The following is a 20,734-nucleotide window of genomic DNA, read 5'->3' as shown; positions in this document are numbered from 1 at the left end:
AGTTTGATTGATTGCTGGATTGATTAATAAAGCTTGTAACTCCTTCAGGGTAGTCATAGGTATCTTGGTGGCCTCTCTCACTGGTCTCCTTGCACAGTCCCCCAGTTTGTGAGGATGTCCTGATCTAGGCAGACTTACTCATACACCATATTCCTTCCATTTCTTGATGATAAATTTAACTGATTCTGGGGGATGTTCAGTGCCTCGGGAGTACTTTTGTATCCATCCTCTGGCTTCAATAACCTTTTCTCTGAGCCCACTGCTTGGAGTGTTCTTCTGTCTTCATGGTGTAATGGTAGCCAGGAACACTAATTAACCAGTGACTGGACCTTCCAAAGTACAACTGAGACAGATGGACGCTATTCATGCCAGTATTTGTCACAAAAAGTTTTCGACTAATGATTAAAAGATTCTGATCTGCTGAAAGGATCCCCATTGTGGTCATGTTTTATCTGAAAAAAGGATATTTGTTTAAAAGTTCCCAGAAGCAGAGGAAGAGATGTGTTGCAAAAATGCTGCATAAAGTGAAATGGCCACATAGATGCTGACGTTTTAAAAACAGCAGGAAGTTTTTCTAGTTTTTTTCTTTTGCCTACTTATAAACCTGGTCAGCCTTTACAGCAGCAGCTTTATCCCACAGCTCACGTAAGTAATAAAGCCAATATTGGGAACTAACTGTACAGTAAGTATTACAGTTTAAAACTGCAGGAGAAAGGGATAGTGATGGAGTTTAGGAGCGTGAAGCTAGCCTCAAAATCACCAGCACCATGCAACAGTGGCAGCCCAGCTGTCTCTATTTAGCCTGAGGGGTCGCCCACAGTGTCAGACATTGAAAACCACTGCACCAATAGAAAAAAGTCACAAGATCACCAAAGTGGCGAACAGAACCGACAGACTGGCATTGACAGGCCCAGAGCTATGCTGCCAGCATGACTGCAAATACATCACTCTCAATATCAATACTTTCAAGAGAGGCACTTCATTTGATTTCAGATGAAAGCAGTGTTTAGGATTCGAAAAACTCTGATCCCAATTACAGCTAGGGGAGAAAGATGGTAAATATTATGCTGCTCCTCCCTCAGCTTCTACTTCTGAAGAACCCTTAAGCAAGGCATTAAACTCCCAGCTGTATTAGTGTAGTACTTCAGAACCCAAGAGACAGACCAAGGGCACAAGTATAACCTTTACACTTTCTGCAACGACTCCTCCCCCAAGATACGGGTATAAATAAATACATAGTTTTTGACAGCTTAATTAACAAGACTACCAAGAGGGTATTTGACTTGAGAAGACTCAGAACCAGATTTAGCCTTTGCCTAAAAAAGATCAGGCACAGATTACAGTATCTATCAGCATTTGGAGGATGCCTTTTTGTTACCTACTTTTCATTTGTTACAAGACTGGGAGAGACAACATATCAATAGATTGCTGAAAATAAAATGTTAGCCAGACTCTTGATACAGTAATTGAATAGCTGTTGTCAAAAAATGCTCCGTGGAGATTTTCCCGTCAGTATGTTTCTGTCGATTACAATTTAGCTCAAATAATGTATAAAGCAAGGAATTCAGTATTTCCAACCATATTCAAGTGATGTTTTCAATACCTTGAAGGGAACCCCAATCTCACGGAGCTGTGTGCTAAAACAGCAATGAAGAGTAAATGCATAACTATCTACGGAAATGGAGTTCTGGAACAGTTTGAAAAATGAACTCTATATAGCAGATAAATGCATGAAATATGTGCTGTTAAAAGAAAATAAGGGAAGGCTAAAATAAGTGTCCTTTTATCATCAACAGTTTTTGTATTTTCTTGTTTTATTGAAATGTCTGAAAATAAAATATCAATGAATTATCAACAAGTAAGTTAATTAGCAAAAAAAGAAGTACACTAAATAATGTCTGTGAAAATGATGAAGCAAATGCCATCAAACTTCAGTGAAAAATATGACTAACGGCCTGTGTCCACAGTGACACGTTCAATGTTGGCTAAGCTTATTTTAAATACAACAGTCTCTGGACTATGTTGTCCTGAGTTTTTGGTACTCAGTGCCTTGTGAGCACTTAAAACAACCTTGCCATCAGCTAATACTGTTGTCACGCTCACAGCCCTTTCATTTGAAAAGAGTTCAACTTTTGGATCTTAATATAAAAGCTTTTTCAGCAAGCAATGGTGGAAGAGAAAATGATCTGACTCATCTATTCAAAGTTTCCAGGGCCAAAGCTGCTGCTAATGCCAGGACAGGATTCCATTAGATTATTTAAATGTTAAATTGGTCAAAGTTCCTTGCAAAACTGCAAATAATAAGTGCACAGAGTTAAGGTATAAATACTCAATGTAGTAACATTACTGATGCAAAGTTGCATTTTTATGCTGATGATGCAGTAATGCATGCACTGTAGTCTTCAACTATAAGCAGCACTTTATATTGTCATAAGTTCAAGATTGTGCTCAGATTTTTATCTTAAACAATAGGGTGATTATATGTGTTCAAACATACAAATACTACGTCTGGTTATTGCCACTGATTGCCTGAATTGATCTGAGTTTGATTCACAAAGTCCAGGTTCGATTCAGTTCACAATTCATGCAAGGATATATCCGCCAAGGAGGTTATGTGATCTGGTGGGTTTGTTCATTTGTTTGTTTGTTAGTTTGTTTGTTGGCAAGATAACTCAAAAAAGTTATGGACAAATTTTCATGAAATTTTCAGGAAATGTCTGAAATGGCATAAGGAAGAACTGATTAGATTTTGGGACTGATCCAGATCACCCTTTGGAAACAGGAATTTTTTAAAGGATTCTGTACTATTGGAAGAAAGTGCTCTCTGAGTGCTTTTCTAGTTTAGTTATAAAACTTATTTTGCATGAACATTTAGAGATTCTCAGAGAATGCTCCAAAATAAGATTGGATGTAAGATTCAAATCTTGAATCGAGTCTAATAGCTTTTAGAGGAAAGTGTAGGTTAAGTTTCAAGACGCATAAGCAACTCAAGTCAGAGAAGCGTGAGGAGGTGCCAGGAAAAGGAGAAGACTTTTATTAAAAGATTGATCTCTGGATTTTATGAATTGATAACTATATTTTAAATAAAGAATCAATCAGAATTGAAGAATCCGTTTTTTGACCCAGTCCTTATAATTTTAGTCAACATATGCATTCTTACAAAGAAACTGAAGATGAAATTGGGTTTCTTCTACCTAAACAAATGCTGTTTTTCTTTTGATGCAGGGAAGAAACTTTTTCAATCAAGATTTTTGTCTGTGATTAGGTTATGGTGATATTCTTTTCATGTGTGCTACATCATCCTCTCAGACTCAGTGTACCATGCTGCCTTGTAAATCATCTCTGGTCTGGTGTTGTGCCCTTCACTGTGTTTTGTATGAGAAAGGTGGTTGGTCTTTCTCGTACAACAGAAGGATGTAACCTTGGTATGCTTTTATGTGAGGCCATTTTGCATTAATTTCCTTCTTATCTCTGATCTCTAGACTCCAAAAACTGTTAGTAGCATCATCACAATCATCAGGTATGAAATTCCTTAAACCTGCTTGGTCTTTTGTTAAAGTGCTTTTAATATTTTTGCTTTGACATCTCAGTCTGAGCTTCAGGGTCATCTTAAGCTTGAACATTGTATTAGTTTGGGTGATTTAAAGCTAGAGTCAGGGAACATTTGACCAGTTTATGCACATGTCTTTACAGCAAAAATTTTGTTTGCCTATTAATTGATTCAACTTTTGTTGTTATATTCTGTTTTTTATTTGAGTGGAACTTATTGTGCTGCTGTTTTCACCAGAACCCCTTTTTTAAAGAGCTCTATTCAAAGCTAATGCCAGGACAAGATTCCAAAAGATTATTTAAACGTTCAATTGGTCAAAGTTCCTTGCAAAACTGCAAATATTAAGTGCACAGAGTTAATATATAAATAATAAATGTGGTAACATTACTGATGCAAAGTTGCATTTTTATGCAAATGATGCAGTGATGCATGCACTGTAGTCTTCAAACTATAAGCAGCACTTAATATTGTCACATATTGTTTATATGTGTGGAACTTATCGTGCTGCTGTTTTGGCTAGAACTCAATTTTTAAAGAGCTTTTCTGTATATCAATTGGAATCCTGGTAAATACAGGTTAAAACAATCAATTAATTAAAAAAATAATTAGCATGTTACAGATTTATTATCAAGGAAAGCAGAGATTCACTTTCATTACCTAGAAACAATAAATTGCAGTGAGAAGTGCTTTGAAACTGAGGTTGAGAGAGCAGCCAGGACTGAAAGCACCAGCTGTGGACAGAGGCCCCTACACTACAATTAACCTCTTTAGACAGAATAGCTGTATTTTTCATATTATTGTTATCACTGGAAACAAATCATGTAATTGTATCTCATCATATTCCACCCTAGTATACCTCACTGTGCCATCCCCTGAGATATGGTGTAACTGATACTCTTTTTTGGAATAATACGTTAGTTGTGATCTACAAAAACACAGTTTTGCATCCGTGTCAGCTGCATCTGTGGTACGTGTTCTCAGTCAGTCAAAACAAAATACAGAGAATGGGTTAAAAGACTATCTTTGATCAAATCTGAACGAATTCTGAATCAGCTGTGATGCATTCCACCCCTTATTTGCATCTCTAGTAATAAATGCTTCTGTCAGAACTAAGGTTTAAAGCCAGCATTAGCGGTGTCAAAAGCACCTAAGATATTGCTTTGGTTTGGAGAAATGAAACAAACAGAAAACCTGGATTTTCAGGATCATGTTTCAAGCTGTTGTTTTTGCATAAAAGGAAGCATATTTTTGGCTTACAGGTTGTTCTCTTTCCTTCCACAACAAGCCTCCAGTAAGCAGAAAAGAGTACAAACTGGGATCACAAAGTAAATTCTGTTTTGTACACAATGCTAGGCTCTACCTGCTCAGCTTTTGGATAGGATTACACCAACTATACTGTTTCATTCTACACACACTCTAGCCTTAATCCCATTTGTCAAGAAATCACACATAACACCTAACCACATCCATGACCTTAATCCCCACCTTATCTCAACAATCATCATCCGCCTGTGGAGTCTGTGTGTATGCTGTGAAAGCTGTCCTGATGCTATCTGCATTATGTACTCCCATACAGCGGCACCAATCAGTTACAAGGCTGCACAATCAAACCCGCAACAGCTTCCCTCCCTCTACACCCCCCTTCACTCTTTATTCTCTTTAAATGTTCTCACTGGAAGCAATCATCCGCCGTGGCCCTAATGGAAAAGAGCCATTCGGAAGGATGATAGAGTGCGCTGATAGCCTTGTGCGGGTCAATTGTCAGAGCACGGTCAATCCCAGTGCTCTTACAAATTGAAGATGAGACCCGAGAGAGAGGACGATACACTCCACCTTGCCTTTCTGATCACCTGTACATTCACATGACCATGAGACAAATACATTCAGGGGCTGAGGAAGACTTCCAGACTTTTCTTTAGCTTCTGTGCCTCCTTATTCAGAGGGAGCAAAGGTCAACAACTGTGGGAGGCTAGCTGTTAGACTGAAGGCTGGGGTCTAGTGCTCCGTCTGTGACTGTGTCTGCTATTCGCTTCTTATACCAAATAAGCTGCTTTAAAAAAGGAAAAAGAGGCACCACAATGCCTTCAGGTAACAGCCTACTCTGTGTCAGCTGGCTGATTTAATCCCAGTGATTGCTGGGTGTTAAAGTCTACCGTGACACAGAAATGGGCTGGATGCAAACTACTACAGCAATACCGGAATGCTTTTGGCTGCTGAGGAGGAAAGCTGCCCGAAAGTGAAGCTGCCAACTTGCCAACGCACTGTCGAATGCTGTTAACGTCGGCCAACTCGTCTTCGCTCCTCAGCACACAACAACAAAACAAAAAGACTTGTTTCTCTGCTCCAGGCAGGGAGACTGAGAGATTCTTACGCATAAATGGAGTTGTTGAATACTCGGGAAAGGGCGTAGTTGATGTGGCTGACCATGTGATCCAGCTGGTCCTGGGTCTGTAGTCTGAGCGAATAGGTCGTCTTGTCTGTGTCGATGACAACCTGTAAACAGAGAGATCAGTGCATCAACAGAGGTATGTCATGCTGCTGTTAAATCCAAGGGTAGAGTTAAAATTCAGCGTGTCACCTGGTATTCCTGATAGGTGTTCATTGCTCGTATTTCTAAGAAGTTGAAGGTGACCTCCACCTGAAAACAGCAGGGAAAAAAATGTTACAGTTGTTTACACAGATGCATTTCTCTTTTATATCAACTTTACAGGATAGTTCCATCTGCTTTCTTCTGGCCTCCATTTCTTTTAAGATAATAATGTCGTCAGCAAAGTTTCTGCTGGGAGCTGGGGACAGCAATATCACTTTAAACGAAGTCAGATGAGGCTAAAAACACATGCAGTCATTAATATTTTAATCAACCCAAGCTTCGCTGAACTGAAGAAAAAGAGATAAAAGCTAACAGAACAGATATAATCATGTTTGCTGTAAACATCAGCTACAGAGTACAGATAAACTTGTTTAACTTTGACCTGCACCATTTACTGTAACATGGGATCATTTTCAACACTTTGTTGCGGCTTAGCTACATTTGTTTTGTTCACTTCCAGACAGGCTAAATGAGGGGCATGATACATTTTGATACCTCTCATTGGTAGTTTTTTTGATCAAAGCTTTCACTAAGTGGGCCAACCAAAACTGTAACGACAAGGGCAGAGAAAACTGAGAATGAGCTAAAGAAGCTTTCCTAAAACCTAATAATAGTCACAGAGGTCTGGAAGAGGAATCTTATTCCAACTTTTCAGTAAACTTTCTACTTGCCATGATTTCTTTGTTGTAACAATGCTTCTTGGCATAAATCTTAAACCCTTGGGAAGCCTGTTTATTTCCCTTTCAAATGGTGCCACATTTGTAAGGAGCATGTATTTGTGGGATGAGCAGCAGAGCTGAGTATGTGGGTCGCACCCATAAGAAATTTGCCAAATCTTCTCTGCCAATGCCAAACAGCGTATTCTGCCACTGACTCTTGTTTGGTGTCGTTTGGTGGATTGGATGATTGAAGTCTGAAGAAACAAGACACTCTGGCAATTTAACAATTGGAGATGGTACCAGGACTCACTTCAAATAATGTCACAACTTGATTTTGCAGAACAACAGTTGGAAGTTGTCCTATCACACAGGCCCTATCCAGATCAGTCAAACGTGGCATCCTTGGAGCAGACACCAACTGACCACTTTAGGCCGGCCACACACAAAAGGATTTTAAGCCTGATTTGAGGCAAGATTTTCCTCCCCTGATGATTGTGGGGGCGTTTCCCGATTGGAGCCTGTCACAAACAATTATTTGTCGGAATAATCTGCATGTGTGTGGTGTCAACACAATTTTTTTACTGCAAATCACATCAGAGCCTCCCAGACCCCGAATCAGAAATATCAAACATGTTTGATATTTACGATTCTAGTTCATAGTGCCTCTGACGGAGCCCCCACAACAGCCAATGAGAGCGAGCAGACGGAGTGGCGTCACCAGCCAGATCATATGTACTTTCACCGCTCACAAGCATAAAAACAACTGTACCTCCATTCCAGCCAGGGTTTCATCCTCAGTCTTTCCTTTGTTTTATGATTTTTGCTGCACCTCTAATGCATGACAGGGCAGCCTGTTGTGGAGGCACAGCAAGAGGGTATCAACAGACATCCATGTTTGTTTGTTTATTCTGAAGTCACATGACCACCCATGGTTGCTGGCAGGTCGGCAGGTGTTTGGTCTCCACTGATCTGGCAGACTGGCTGAGTTGTCTAGTGTGTGCATTCAGAGGATTAATGATGAAAAAACATTTGAAATTGTCCTCATGTCTGTGGTCTTCCACCGTTTTAAAATCATTTTTGTCTAGTGTGTGGTCGGCCTTAGCGGAGCCCATGCTCACAGGTAGCATCTGGGGGTACAAGAAGCTCAAAACAAGAGTCAATAGCAACAGCAAAATAAGCTGTTTGTCACTGGCAGAGAAATTTAGAATATTTTTTACAGGCACAACCCACATACTCAGCTCTGCTGCTCATCCCACAAAAACATGTTCCTTACAAATGTGGCCCCGTTGATAAGGGAAATAAACAGGCTTCCCAACAGTATAAGATTTATTGCCAAGAAATGTTGTTACAACAAAGGAATAATCTACCAAACACAAAATTACTTACTTCTGTGCTACGTTTAGAATCCTCATTTATCACCAAAGAAAAGCAGTGAACTTCATCCGGTCAAACTTATTGATCCCTTTTGCTTTTGTTTTGATAAACTTGAACGGATCTAATGTTTCAGAACTGATGTCTAAAGGTAATACAGATATGATGTCAAAAGCCACATTAACAAAACTTTAGATACCAGAATTTTAAATGTAGATAAGATACATATGATGCTAGTAAAAATCTGATAATGCCACTACTTTTTCCAGTTTTACAGGAACAAAATCTGCAGTCCAATTTTTGAATACAATGAAATTGCATGAATAAATTGGCAAAGCTTTGGGACCAAAATTTGGAACTCTACAGCTCCAAAAAGAACTGGGAGAGAAATAGCTAAAAATTAAGCAATCTCTTGGCTGTTGGGAAAAAAAAAAAAAAAAACCTTTTATTGGTAAATCTTTGCTTTTGTGTAATATCTCATTAGATCGAGGCAATCTTGTTGTTAAAATATCTACGATCAAAAATTTTTAAAAAGTAATAATAATAGCAACATAGATGGTACTGATTTAAAACAGTGGATCCCTCCTTGGTTTTCTGTTTGTTTGTTATGGAGCCCCCTCTTGTATCCAAATAAGGCTGAGCCCTCAAAGGAACCACATGAAAAAAGGGATGCATTGCTGTCCAAAATCATAATTGATTTAATTGGTTTTAATTGATTTAATTACAGCCTGCATGAGCAGTGTGACTGACTGAAAATCTAAGAGTTTCTTACACAGTTGTATCTACAGACCTTATAATAAACTATCCAGTAAGTGTTTGATCATTATTTTCATGGACATCAAAAAATCTACTTTTTAAAAACTCAAAGCAGACATAGCCTTGCAAACCCCCAGAGGTCTTTGGCAGCCCTTAAAGCGGAGTTAATTTTGATGACTGAAATTATGAATAAATTTGTTACTTGATAACCTTTTTCCACAAGTGAGATCAGACTAAAACTAACTAAAAAGTTATTTTCATAAAAACTGTAAGAAAAAGTAAGTTTACTTTTCATCAAGGAGACTCAAACAAGACTAACATGAAATGTAGTTTTTGTCAGACATTCAATATGCATATTTCTCCACCATGCCTATATGGTGTGTCAGTATCTTCATCAGTATGTTTCAAATTAGAGACTAAACACAGACGAAAATGTGTTTGAATTCCTGCTAATTAAAACTCAGCTAAAAAGCAGTAATGAAGTTGGTCTTATCTCCTATGTGGGACTCAGCTTCAACTGATTTTGTGGCTCAAATTTACACCAAGAGCACCAAGTATAACATAGATCAGCTGTCTCATGACCATTAATGTAAATGTTCACAGATAAGTGAGTATTACTAAGTAACACACTTCCTTCTCATCCTGACTTCTATAAAACTACTGATAGAAGATTTTCATAACATAAAGAAAAAGACTAGATGTCATTACCTCTCTGTAGAGCTGGAGAACCCCTCTTAAAGTCCTTATCTGATAAATATTAATGCATCTCTCATGGTGTTTAAAATGCCCCCCACACCGCCCTGCTCTGCTGTCTTGAATCATGAATTCGTTTCATGAAATAAGCAAGTTTGGAAGGAGTTTTCTGTCCTCAATACTTAATCAATGTTTTCTTTAAATGGATAATTATGACAAGCTGAGGGAGTAAAGTTTCTACAAAGTTGGTCCACATTCTCAGCAATCAGCACTTGCAAGGCAGGGCCAGCTCCCATTTCTAGCAGACGTATCCTGTAATGAGTTACTGCATATATTCAAACAGAGCTCTTCTGCTACAGAGAGGCTTTTCTATCTGCCTGATAGTACTGCACAATTAATCTAATCGCTGTCACACTTGTGATGTCAGACTGTGAAACTGCATAATCACATAAAAGGCTGCTATTATTTTTTTACTCGGTAGTCCTAGAAAGGTTTAAAAATGTCTTTAAGTTTACAATTATGCCACTATTTCACTTTGTAGAAGTGCCTTTATTTTTAGAAGAGGAAAAACTTGTATTCAAAGAATTTTGAAGGCTGTACTGAGTGCTTAATTTGTATCCTTTGAGATGAGAAATGCATAATATTCTCCACATTATCCTAAATGACCAAGCAAGCAGACTCATGAGGCCATTTATGCAAATCATCATAATCGCATATTGCAATATTGTCCAGTCCAATCCCATTTGCACATTATAGCCAAATCTTGCAGAACAACTGAATGAGTAAACGTCCGATCACAGTTGAATCTGTCTCTCTCATCTTCACGCCTTCTCATTGATGAATCTATAAACAAACACTGCTGTTTTGTGTTACTTGTCATTACATTTTATGGCTGTTTCTGTTGTCTGTTCATATAAGACTGGTTAGGTCTGACTTTCTAAATTTCCACTGGCACAATCCTAGGCATAAAAGTTACACCCAGGCCTAGTATAAATAGATCTTAAGTTCAGCTGGTGCACCAGGCGTAACTTTAGGTCAGTTGCAACTTACAGGTGTGAGTCAGTAGTAATATTGCACCCAGGTGTATGACCAGGTGATGCACTTGGTCCTAGGATTTTGAGCCAGCAGTTTAAAAAGTGGTCTTAAAAAATATGTAAATATCTAAAATTTTCCGTTCTTTATGTCAGTGGTTCTCAAATGGTGTGGCAAGGCACACTTGAGACAATCCTAGGTGTGCCTTGGGAATCTGGCTGGACCCCTGAAAAAACCCAGAGAATGGCTCTGGGGTATTACTGAGTTGACACTGGTGTTGAAATTATCATTATTCATGCAACTTTTAACCAAGTTAACCAAATTTTCAACCCATTTTGCCAGTAATTTTGTCAACTTAAACCATTTTTGCTGCCATTTTTTTAATTTTGCAACTTTTTAAAAACACTTTTGACCCATTTTTTTGCAACTTTTTGCCACATTTAACCCATTTTTGCTACCTTTTTGATGGCTTTTGCCTACTTTTGCTATTATTTTTTTTGCCAAATTTTGTCATCACTTCTTATCATGTTTTAGCAGCTTTAACCCTTTTTTGCCACTTTTCTGCCACTTGTAACCTATTTTGTCACCTTTTTGACACTTCCAACCCATTTTGACACCTTTTCGCTACTTTTCATTCACTTTGTCTTTGTTTGGCCACTTTTTTGCCTAATTTTGCTCATTTTTTAATCACCTTTAAACCATTTTAACCACCTTTTTAAAACATTTAACCCTTTTGGCCACCTTTTTGACACTTTCAACACGTTTTGCCACTATTAAACAATTTTTTGGCCCCTTATGCCAACCATAACCATTTTTGACTTTGTCTTGGCACTTTTTACCCAATTTTGCCATGTTTTATCATCACTTTAACCAATTTTTGCCACCTTTCAGGCACCTTTTGCCCACTTTTGCCACCCCAAGTTGTCTGGGCCCCAGAAACCTCTCCCTTTATCCCCCCTTGTGGACCACCTTGAGTGTTATATTTTTTAAAAAGTCTATTTTGTATTGATATGAATATGGTGTGCCTTGAGATTCTGGCTTAACCTTACGTGTGCCTTGGGCAAAAAAAGTTTGAAAACCACTGCTTTATGTTATATAAGTATGTGGTCTAGAGCTGCCTAATGTTTAAACAGTAAAGGGATGTTTTTCATTACTTAGCCTCATTAAACAGAAATAACAGATAGAGAAATAAATTTAATGATGTTGGTAAAGGATGAACTGAAGCCAGTCTGATTGATTTATTGCTTGTGTTTTTGCCTTCTTAGACTTGGAAGAATATGAACTGACCACATTTACAGACCTCATAAGTGTTTCTGGTAAGGAAATCTTTGACATCACTGACAAAATGTGATGAAAAAAGTGTCGTTACTAAATCTATGTCTAGACAGAAACTTATCTATTTAAGTTTTGTTAGGAAATACAGCATTAATGCAGATAAGGGGTCTGTATTTTTGCATTAAACTCTTGCCAAGAAAAAGTATATTTTCCAAAAAGTTAAAATATTTCTTCCACGACTTCTTCCCCCATGCTACCCTGTCATTTCTATTGTTGTCATCACTCCTATCACTCTAAAACATCACCGCCGTCATCATCGTTATCTCTTCTCTCCTGCTCTGAAAATCTGCTTCTTCTTTTGTCACATTCTCTGCGTATTACCATGAGATCAAGGCTGGCAAGTGAAAGCCATAAAAATTCCACAGAGAGCGGAGGAACATTTACCTTGGTGGGCACTTTGACAGCAAAGAGATACAGCCTCCATGTTGCCAGGACCTGAGGGGAGAACACATTCATTTTTTTTTGTCAGAGAGCAGGAAATGCAAAATGCTAATCGCAGCAAAAAATAGCATGGCACAAACACCCCATAAAGAGAGCAAATCATCTCTGCGGCTCATCCTTGCAGCTCGTAAGTCTTGCTAAGCACTCCAGACATTAGCAAGCTAATGATGATAGCTTGTGTGAGTGTGTGTGTGAAAGAAATATGATGGTGAGACAGAGAGTGGCATGACGGTCCGATTCACTGGGCTAAGTTGTGTTGATTGGACTAAGTAGCACTTATTCAGCAGATGCTTCATTGTGTCAGAGGGGTAACTAAAGAGCAAAGTAGGAGAAGTCAAACTTCCAGAAAACACTAAAATGTCCTGGTTTTGAACAGTCCCTGTCCCTGTTTTAACCATTTAAAGACCAAAACAACACGGCATGCTTTCAGCACTGATTTAACTGTGTTTATAATGATATTGTTGCCAAGGCTGTCGTTGTTTTCACCAATAGAAAAGCATCACAAATGCAACATGAGTCAAAGCTCTACACTGGTTTATCTGTCAATATGGCAATCCCAGTGTGTGGCTGTTGCTTAGCTAGACCAGCTTATCATACTGACAGTACCTGCCAAATAACATCAGGTGGCCTTGTGATCATGCTACAATGGGTTTTGCATTTTCCAAAAACCTCGAGAAGAGGTACAGCTTCCTTCAAAATGCACCAGGCAATCAATATGTCATTTTGCACAAGCTACAAATGTTAATTTTCAGTCACCAGCTGTGGAAATTTAGGAATACAAAGTCATATTACAACAAGCAAACAAAAAAACAGTGGGAAAGGCTTAAAGTAGCACCGTTGTGATCGACTGAAGTGATGCAAGCATCAATGACAGCCAGTTTAGTGGAGCAAATATACTCTGTTACACCAATGCAATCCTTTTGTTTCATGTTAACTGGTGTTGAATAATTAATCTAAAAAAAAAGTTCTGCTTGATCTTGGAGACATATTTCTTCATCAGCTGAGTCTGTTTCATGGTGTGTAAACTCCCACACACAGTCAAACCTTGCAAAAAGAAATGTATCCGCAGCATTTAGTACTGGATTGTCATCGGTCATAAAGTCACTGTTTGCCCAATGAAGGGTAGTACTTATGCAAGTTAGACAATTTGCTGGAATTTACGTAAAACGTTTTAATGGGCACATTACCCTTTTACATCTGTGTAATTAAACAGATGTGCAAAGTTGCTTTCTTCACGTCACATGCTCAAGGCTAATAGCAATGTTTCAATGCACAATATGTAAACTCCACCACCCGGGGCTCCCCAAAAAAACAGTAACAAAAGATGTGCTTCTCAGCTCTGCTCATCTCCATCGTTGGCTTGAGGGCAATAAAAGAATGCCCCACATATCTTATATGTTCTAAAAAAATATACCACCATTTTGGTGTCATGGATTGATTTCAAATGAGGGGAAAACTGTCAAAAGAGGCATTCCTGATTCACACTGCAAGCAATAGCTTGCAGGGTTTTGTTTCATGCCATTTTACTATTGCAGAGCTGATGGACTGGCCAGATTCCTTGCCTTTTTATCAAGCAAATCCATCTTGAAGTAATCTTTTCTGAGACATTTATACCTGGTCAGAAAAAATAAAGGGCCAATCAGCAGCGTTTGAGGAGGAGGAGACGGTAAAAACAAATATGAGGGCCCAATGTAAAAGGTTTTTTGTGTTAAGGAGCTCAACTTCATACTTCATGTTACCATTTAGTTGACATAACATGCCAAATAAAAATGTGGAGTTGGCTTAAGCTTTTTTTTAAACTAACATACACATATTAGTTGAATTTAACTATACCAGTTGAACCAACTATTCAAGCTGAGCCCCAAGAAAATGCTGTCTCAACTTAAATCTACATTTTCACTTGGTATATGCCTTACCTAGTATGAGAAACTCAACATAATGTGTTGTGTCAACTAAAAGTGAACCAAATAAATCATAATTGGTAAAAAAAAAAAAAAAGTTAAAAAAAAAGGCTGCCGCAGCTGTTTCACCAGTACAGGACATTTCTTTATTAAAGAAGTGTAAAAAACTACACATTAACCTTTTCTAGGCAGAAAAGATGTTTCTAATCTTCTCCCAATCGGCCTTGGCATGACTTAGCTGCAATCACAGGTACATTGTGGTTATACTACAAGCTTGTAAACATTGGCTGCTGCAGACAAAGCAACGAAACACTAGAATTGGATAACTTCTCTGCATTCAAAGAAGGGCAAAGAAACGCAATGAAAGCTACTCCTGAAAGAAAAAAAGGTTTATATTCTTGTCCCAACCAGCTTTAGCATGAGTGTTTCTCACCAGCTGGCTCCACCACTAGGAAACAACTGTGCCTGCCTTTCAAATAGGTTTATTTACTGGAGATTTGCAAGCCCACTATGTTAAAATGTCTTGTCACTCTGATTGCCCTATAACAAATATAACACTCCAATCATCACCCTCTGAGAATTTTTGGAGAAGTTCTGCTCTTCTCAAACACTTAGTAAGGGAAGTTGTCTAGACAGCTGTGAAATATATGTACATTATATGTACATCATGCTATGGATTTATGAAAAAGTTCATCTGGTATGTCAGATTAGAGGCATTCATAAATGAAACCAAACTGGTGTTTTGCTTTTTAGTAACTGCACCTTATGTCTGTTAATTTTATTCAAAATGAAACATAAGCCATGGAGGTATATGGACCTGAGCAGCATGTCTGGTTTCTGCTTGACCTGAAAATGCCTAGAGGGTTCACAACATTACAGGCTGTAGAGAGGATGGAGTTGCACCTTACAGGGGCAAACTTGGGTAACTGAACACTCAGCTGATGAAAAACAAAATATAAATGAGATACAGCAACATAACAGGAACTTGCAGTGGCAGTCAAGGCTTCCTTATGTAGCGGTCTTGCAGTAGCATCTGGAGTATTTCAGCAACAACAAACCTTCCATGCCTGTCAGGATAGTTTTATTGTGGCAACTAAGGCTGAATGATTTGAGAAAATAATCTAACTGCAATTTTCTTCCCCCAATGTTGTGATTTTGATTTCATATCCAATTATTTTTAGGTTCCTCATCTTATGTATTATTCAACAAACATAAGCAATAGATCATTCTATATTATAACCAACATAATATTGGATATATAAACTGGGGATGAAAGAGTTGAAAAAAAAATCGAATTGTGATTTTGGCTTTTATAGCAGATTTGATATTTATTGCTATACTGAAGAGATGATCATTTTTTTAATGTTATTCCCAATCATATACATGAACAGGAAAAGTAGGATTTTACAAAGGTGTTCAGAAAATAAGACACTTGTTAATATGAAAAATGTGTAGAGCATGAAATTTTTGCTGCAAAATAATTGTATCAATTTGGTATTTTGACACATTTCAGGTCAAAAAAATTGCACTGTCTGCGATTTAAAAATTGTAGCAGGACATACTGTGAATTAATCTAACGTGCAATTAATTTCCCAGCCCTAGTGGCAACCACTGTGGCATATTGTTACATCTTTAAAACCTCTATTTAAAAAAAATAAACTCTATGTATTATAATTCTGACACAAATAAATAGAAAACTGCTGATAAATGCTAATGTTTTGTTTATATTGCATTTCTTTTTTACATAAAATTACATTTCTCTTATGTTTGACCATAAAACAGATCAGAGTTGGTCACTCAGCTCACTTCTTCTGCCCACCAAAAACCTCTCCTCTTAGTCAGTACTTGTTTTTTTCTAGATGTCAGCATTAAAATGCCTAAAAAAACAGATGAACATCTGTTACTGACATCATTTTATAACACTATATTTGTCAGTGGGTTGATGTTTGTCAGCTGGACCAATATTGGTCGATACTGTGTTAAACCCAGGCTACACTGCATCCCTGGCTTGTACATGTGGGTGTGCGGTATATTTAACAAGTCTCTATTTAGAGGTTTGAATTATGGTCGCCCCGAGGGAGAGGACAAAGAAGAAAAAGAAAAGGAGAAGTGTTCATTTTCAAAATGAAAAGAATTACCATATAAAAGTGTCTGGTGTGAAGTAAGAGAAGGAGAATGTGAATAAATTCAACTGTGCCTATGTAATTAACCTCATTCATAATTCAGAAATCTATAATTAGCATACCTTGAACATGCATTGTGCATCTCCAGCCCTCCCCACCTCTTCCTCTAAGTCTCGGCCACACTTTAATTTTGCACTTTTTCAGCCCACTTTCAAATTCCAATCTTGTCCTGTCCATAATTCCCACCCTTGCATCCTGCCATTCCTCTGATTTCTCTCTTCATCTCCATGGAAATCTGTTCATTTTCCCCATCTTCTTCCTTAATCCCTAATCCCTCCCACATCTCCCGTGAGCCTCAGTGCCCTGTCTGGTGTGCTCCCGCCTTAACACCTCTCTCCATCTCCTCCTGCCCTCACCCTGCCTCCCTCCCTCCTGTCTTCTCTCAATTCCCCAGTCTCCTTTACCCGTTTCAGTTTTTCTATTCTTTTTCTGCTCTGTCGCTTTCAATTCCTCAAGGCCTCCCTGCGCTGAATGGCTAATGGTGCCCCGCTGAGTGGCATCGAGAGGAAGAAAGAAAACGAAACGCACAAAGAGAGAAAGAGAGAAAGAGGAAGAGGGAGTGATAGAGGAGGAGATTGGAAGGACGGAGACACCAGATTTCCCTCCTGATAATAAAGTCTTCGGTGACTACACCAACTCCTGGCAAAGCCAGCCTCGCTGATCAGGCCTGTGTCTTAACTAAACAGACATCCATAACAGACCCCCACAGAGACGCGACAGGGGAGAGACACAGGAATGAAAACAAGAGACTAAAAACGAGGAGACAGAATGATACCACCACCACGAGAAAAAAATAAATCGCCGCTCTAAGCCAGTGGAGGGGCCTTCGCTGAGGATTGTTAGTCCAATCACAGCTCTTTGACAAGTTTGAAAACTCTGTTATATAAATCCAGAAAGAAGCGGGGGATGTGTGATGGGACCTTGAGGCACACAGAAAGAGGAAAAAAAAGAAAAAGAGAGGTGTGGGAGATTTATATTGTGAGAAAAATGATCTCCTCCCTACAAAAAGCTGACAGAAGGTCTCATCATGCAAACAGAGGCATCAATAATGCAGGAGCCTGATTTGATCCTCTGATGTTCAACAAGCCCTCTTGCATATGTTTCTCATGTCTTGTTATATCATTTACAGCTCAACAAACTATCATTTGAGACCATCTTTACTCAGTTTTAAAGTTATTTTTGAATGGTGTGGATGCAGCAGCAATACAGAACTGTTCAGCCTTCATCTAGCAATGCCTGGAAGATGATAGAATTTAAGTAATATTGTGGCTAAAAAGTCATGTAAATTTCAGTGCGATTTACTTATAATTAATTTAGCTAAAACAGCAACATGATCCTGTGTGGCAAAAAGTACAAGTCACACTTTTTCAGGTCAGTCCTATTAAAAAGAAAACAGCTTTGAAAATGGAGAATGGAGGATGGATTGGTCACTTCTGATGCATTTTCAGGTAAAAAATCAAAACACTTTTGCTTTAACAACACAGCAGATTTGTGGCTCAAGTTTATGTGCTTGATCTATGATGTACTGTTAACTGCACATTTAACAGGATAACAGTTTGTTGACACAGAAATGTCATTATTGGGTTACTGCCTGTGAAACTGGCATTAACCTTGCAAAGGAAATGGATCAGCCAGATTCCATGTCTGTCATCAGGCAGATCCATCTTGCAAAGCTCCAATCTGGAATTACTGCGCCAGGTCTGAGAACAGACCTGACCAATCAGCGTCATTTGAGGAGAATGAGGCAGTAGCTTGTGGGTGTGCCGCCTGTGTAGCAATTCGCTTGGATGAAGCTATAGTAAAGCAGCAGTCTTATCAGAACTGGACAGCATTTCTTTATTACAAGAACAGCACCGATGGGTCTTCACGGCAGGAAAGTTTTCTGCCAACCTACTTTGGCATCATCTTGCAATAGCTATGAGGAGGGTTTAACTGACTGCTGCAGGTGAAGCTGTTAGCTTAATCTGCAGTTTTTATCAGCATTTCTTCATTGAACGAAGAGCAAAGAACCACACTGAAAGCTTTCCTTGGCATTGAAGTGTTTGTGCTTCCCTATCAGCCTCGGCATGAGTATTATCCACCAACAAGCTCCACTGTTTCACTTTAGTTGGATTTGCTGTCTACAAGGATGCTTTCTCCTTTATACACCAAAGCCTACCTTTTGCATATCACATCACAAAGTTTGTCCTGCTTGTTCCTGACCCTGCCAAGATGGAAATAGGGACATGTAACTCACTAGATACCACTGCTAAACTAGAAAAGCACTCAGAGAATGCAGACCTCCGCCATTAGCCCTATCTCCCAATAGTGAAGAATCCTTTAAAAAATTCCTGGATCCGTCCCTACGTGCCCCCACCACGGCATTCACCGATTACTCCCTCCCCGGTGGGGTGGAAACACAGTGAGGCAAAACAACAAGCTCCAACAATCACTGGTGAATCCATCTTGCAAATCTCCCATCTGAACCATTTGGGCCCGGTTAGAAAGTGACAGGACCAATCAGCAATGAGGGGCAGTACTTTCAGGTGCAGCGGAGTGTAGACGTAAGCAAGCAGCAACAAGAGGCCAGTGCAGTCATGGTGGAAGAGCTTAGCATGGATGCTGCTAAAGCGCCAGTTTTATCAGAACTAACTGCCTTGCACAGACTCTCCATGCTAGCCACGCCTCTATTTTGACATTTTTTTCATAAATACTACATGTACAGTCTTATTCATTATCTACAGATATATGTTGTTTAAACACAGTTGTGATCTTTCAGTACTGTTGTATTTTATATTGTGATTCTGAGTGATTTTTTAGTATTATTATTGAACAAACATTGAATCCTCCTAAGATACTTTATACTGGACATAAAACAGCTCATGTTTCACTCACAACACAAGGTCTATTTCCTACTCAAAGTCCATGCTCCGAGTATTTCTACAGGGATCGTCTAACGATGTGAAAAATGCTCATTACTTGCATTCAGCCATAACTGAACCTGAACAGATCCTAAAAAGACACACATGGAGGAGTGAATCTGCTACTGCTTTGACCACATGTTCGATTTAATGAGCTGTATCAAGTTAGCCAAATCAAATCAGTGCCAAGTCAGTATCTGTAAATTCTGCCAAATTTGTGTGTCTGGGGATTTAAATACCACTCCATGTTTTTGTGAAATTTATTCTTTTTAAAAGGATTGAGTCTTTTGCTGTTTTAAAGATAAGAAGACCAATGTCCACCAGAAAATCACTGATATCATCTAAGCATCTTATCACAAATGCATGTGTAGCCTGAGAAAGGTGAGCATGGACTAAATCAAGCAAATAAAGGCCTGATTTAATCCTACCAAAGCATATTGTGACTTTCTTAAATGAGATTCAAAGCTGAGTTGCAGTCTCTGAAGAAAAAGATTAACTGATATTATCCAACATTTGCTCGGCAGTGGGAGACACTTTTATAAAGGAGATGTGGGATTCCTTGAGCTTTAGCTGAGTCTAATATGACTTATTCTTTAGTGTGAAACCAAACACATCATTTTTCAGATAAAGTTCCTTTTTTAAACAAAAGGTTCAATTTTCAAACATCAAATTGATATTAGAGTGATGTGAGCATTAATAAATGTCCACAATTATTGCACCAAGTTTTTTAATTGCAATTAACCACATTCTTTATTCTCCCTTTCAGAATGCTTTGGTTAAGCCACTGTTATGTCTCCCTGCAACCACGAGGATGTTTAATGTGTCATTTCACTCTAAAACGTGCAGACAGCTCAGTGTCAGAAAGCATCTGTACCTTCAAATATTTCACTTTTATTGTTCCCTTTATTCTTTTTCAAATGTGAAGCAGTGAAATTTCAATATGCAGCAAAAATGAGAAGATCCAGTAAACTCGTGAATATCTGAGATTAGTCATGATTTAAAATTTGAATCATCTGACAGCCCTTGTTAATATGTAATCACAACTGAGTGAAAACAGGAGGATCTGATATTAGTGCCTCCACACCAGGATTGCCAGGAGCCAGAGGCATTATGTTGCCAAGTTGTCTGTACTTGCATCTGAAACTTTGCACAAATTGCCCCTCTCACTAGATGATGGACTGGTTAGATGTTGAAGGTAAAAGACCATTGGACTTCATTTTCATCCACTGATTATGAACCAAATATCTCAATAAGGCTGTGAGGGATTTTTTTCAAACACCCACTCTGACTCAGGGATAAAATGAATACAGTCTGGAAGTAAAG

At 38.6% G+C, this 20,734-nt stretch overlaps 1 protein-coding gene across 5 annotated transcripts in view; it reads right to left on the bottom strand.

The window, feature by feature from the left end:
• carmil3 (capping protein regulator and myosin 1 linker 3) overlaps window positions 1–20,734 on the bottom strand; it is a 214,089-nt gene that overhangs the window by 138,295 nt on the left and 55,060 nt on the right. For all 5 annotated transcript variants that reach the window (XM_041804349.1, XM_041804345.1, XM_041804346.1 and 2 more), the window contains 3 exons: window positions 12,371–12,421; window positions 6,129–6,188; window positions 5,922–6,043 (listed from right to left, as the gene is read on the bottom strand). In XM_041804349.1, coding sequence (XP_041660283.1) covers window positions 5,922–6,043; window positions 6,129–6,188; window positions 12,371–12,421 — 233 coding nt within the window. The remainder of the gene's footprint in view (window positions 1–5,921; window positions 6,044–6,128; window positions 6,189–12,370; window positions 12,422–20,734) is intronic.

This window comes from Cheilinus undulatus, linkage group 13, assembly GCF_018320785.1.
Source record: "Cheilinus undulatus linkage group 13, ASM1832078v1, whole genome shotgun sequence".
Lineage (NCBI taxonomy): Eukaryota > Metazoa > Chordata > Actinopteri > Labriformes > Labridae > Cheilinus > Cheilinus undulatus.
Note: the sequence above shows the minus strand (reverse complement) of the source record. Positions and strands in the feature narration are given on the sequence as shown.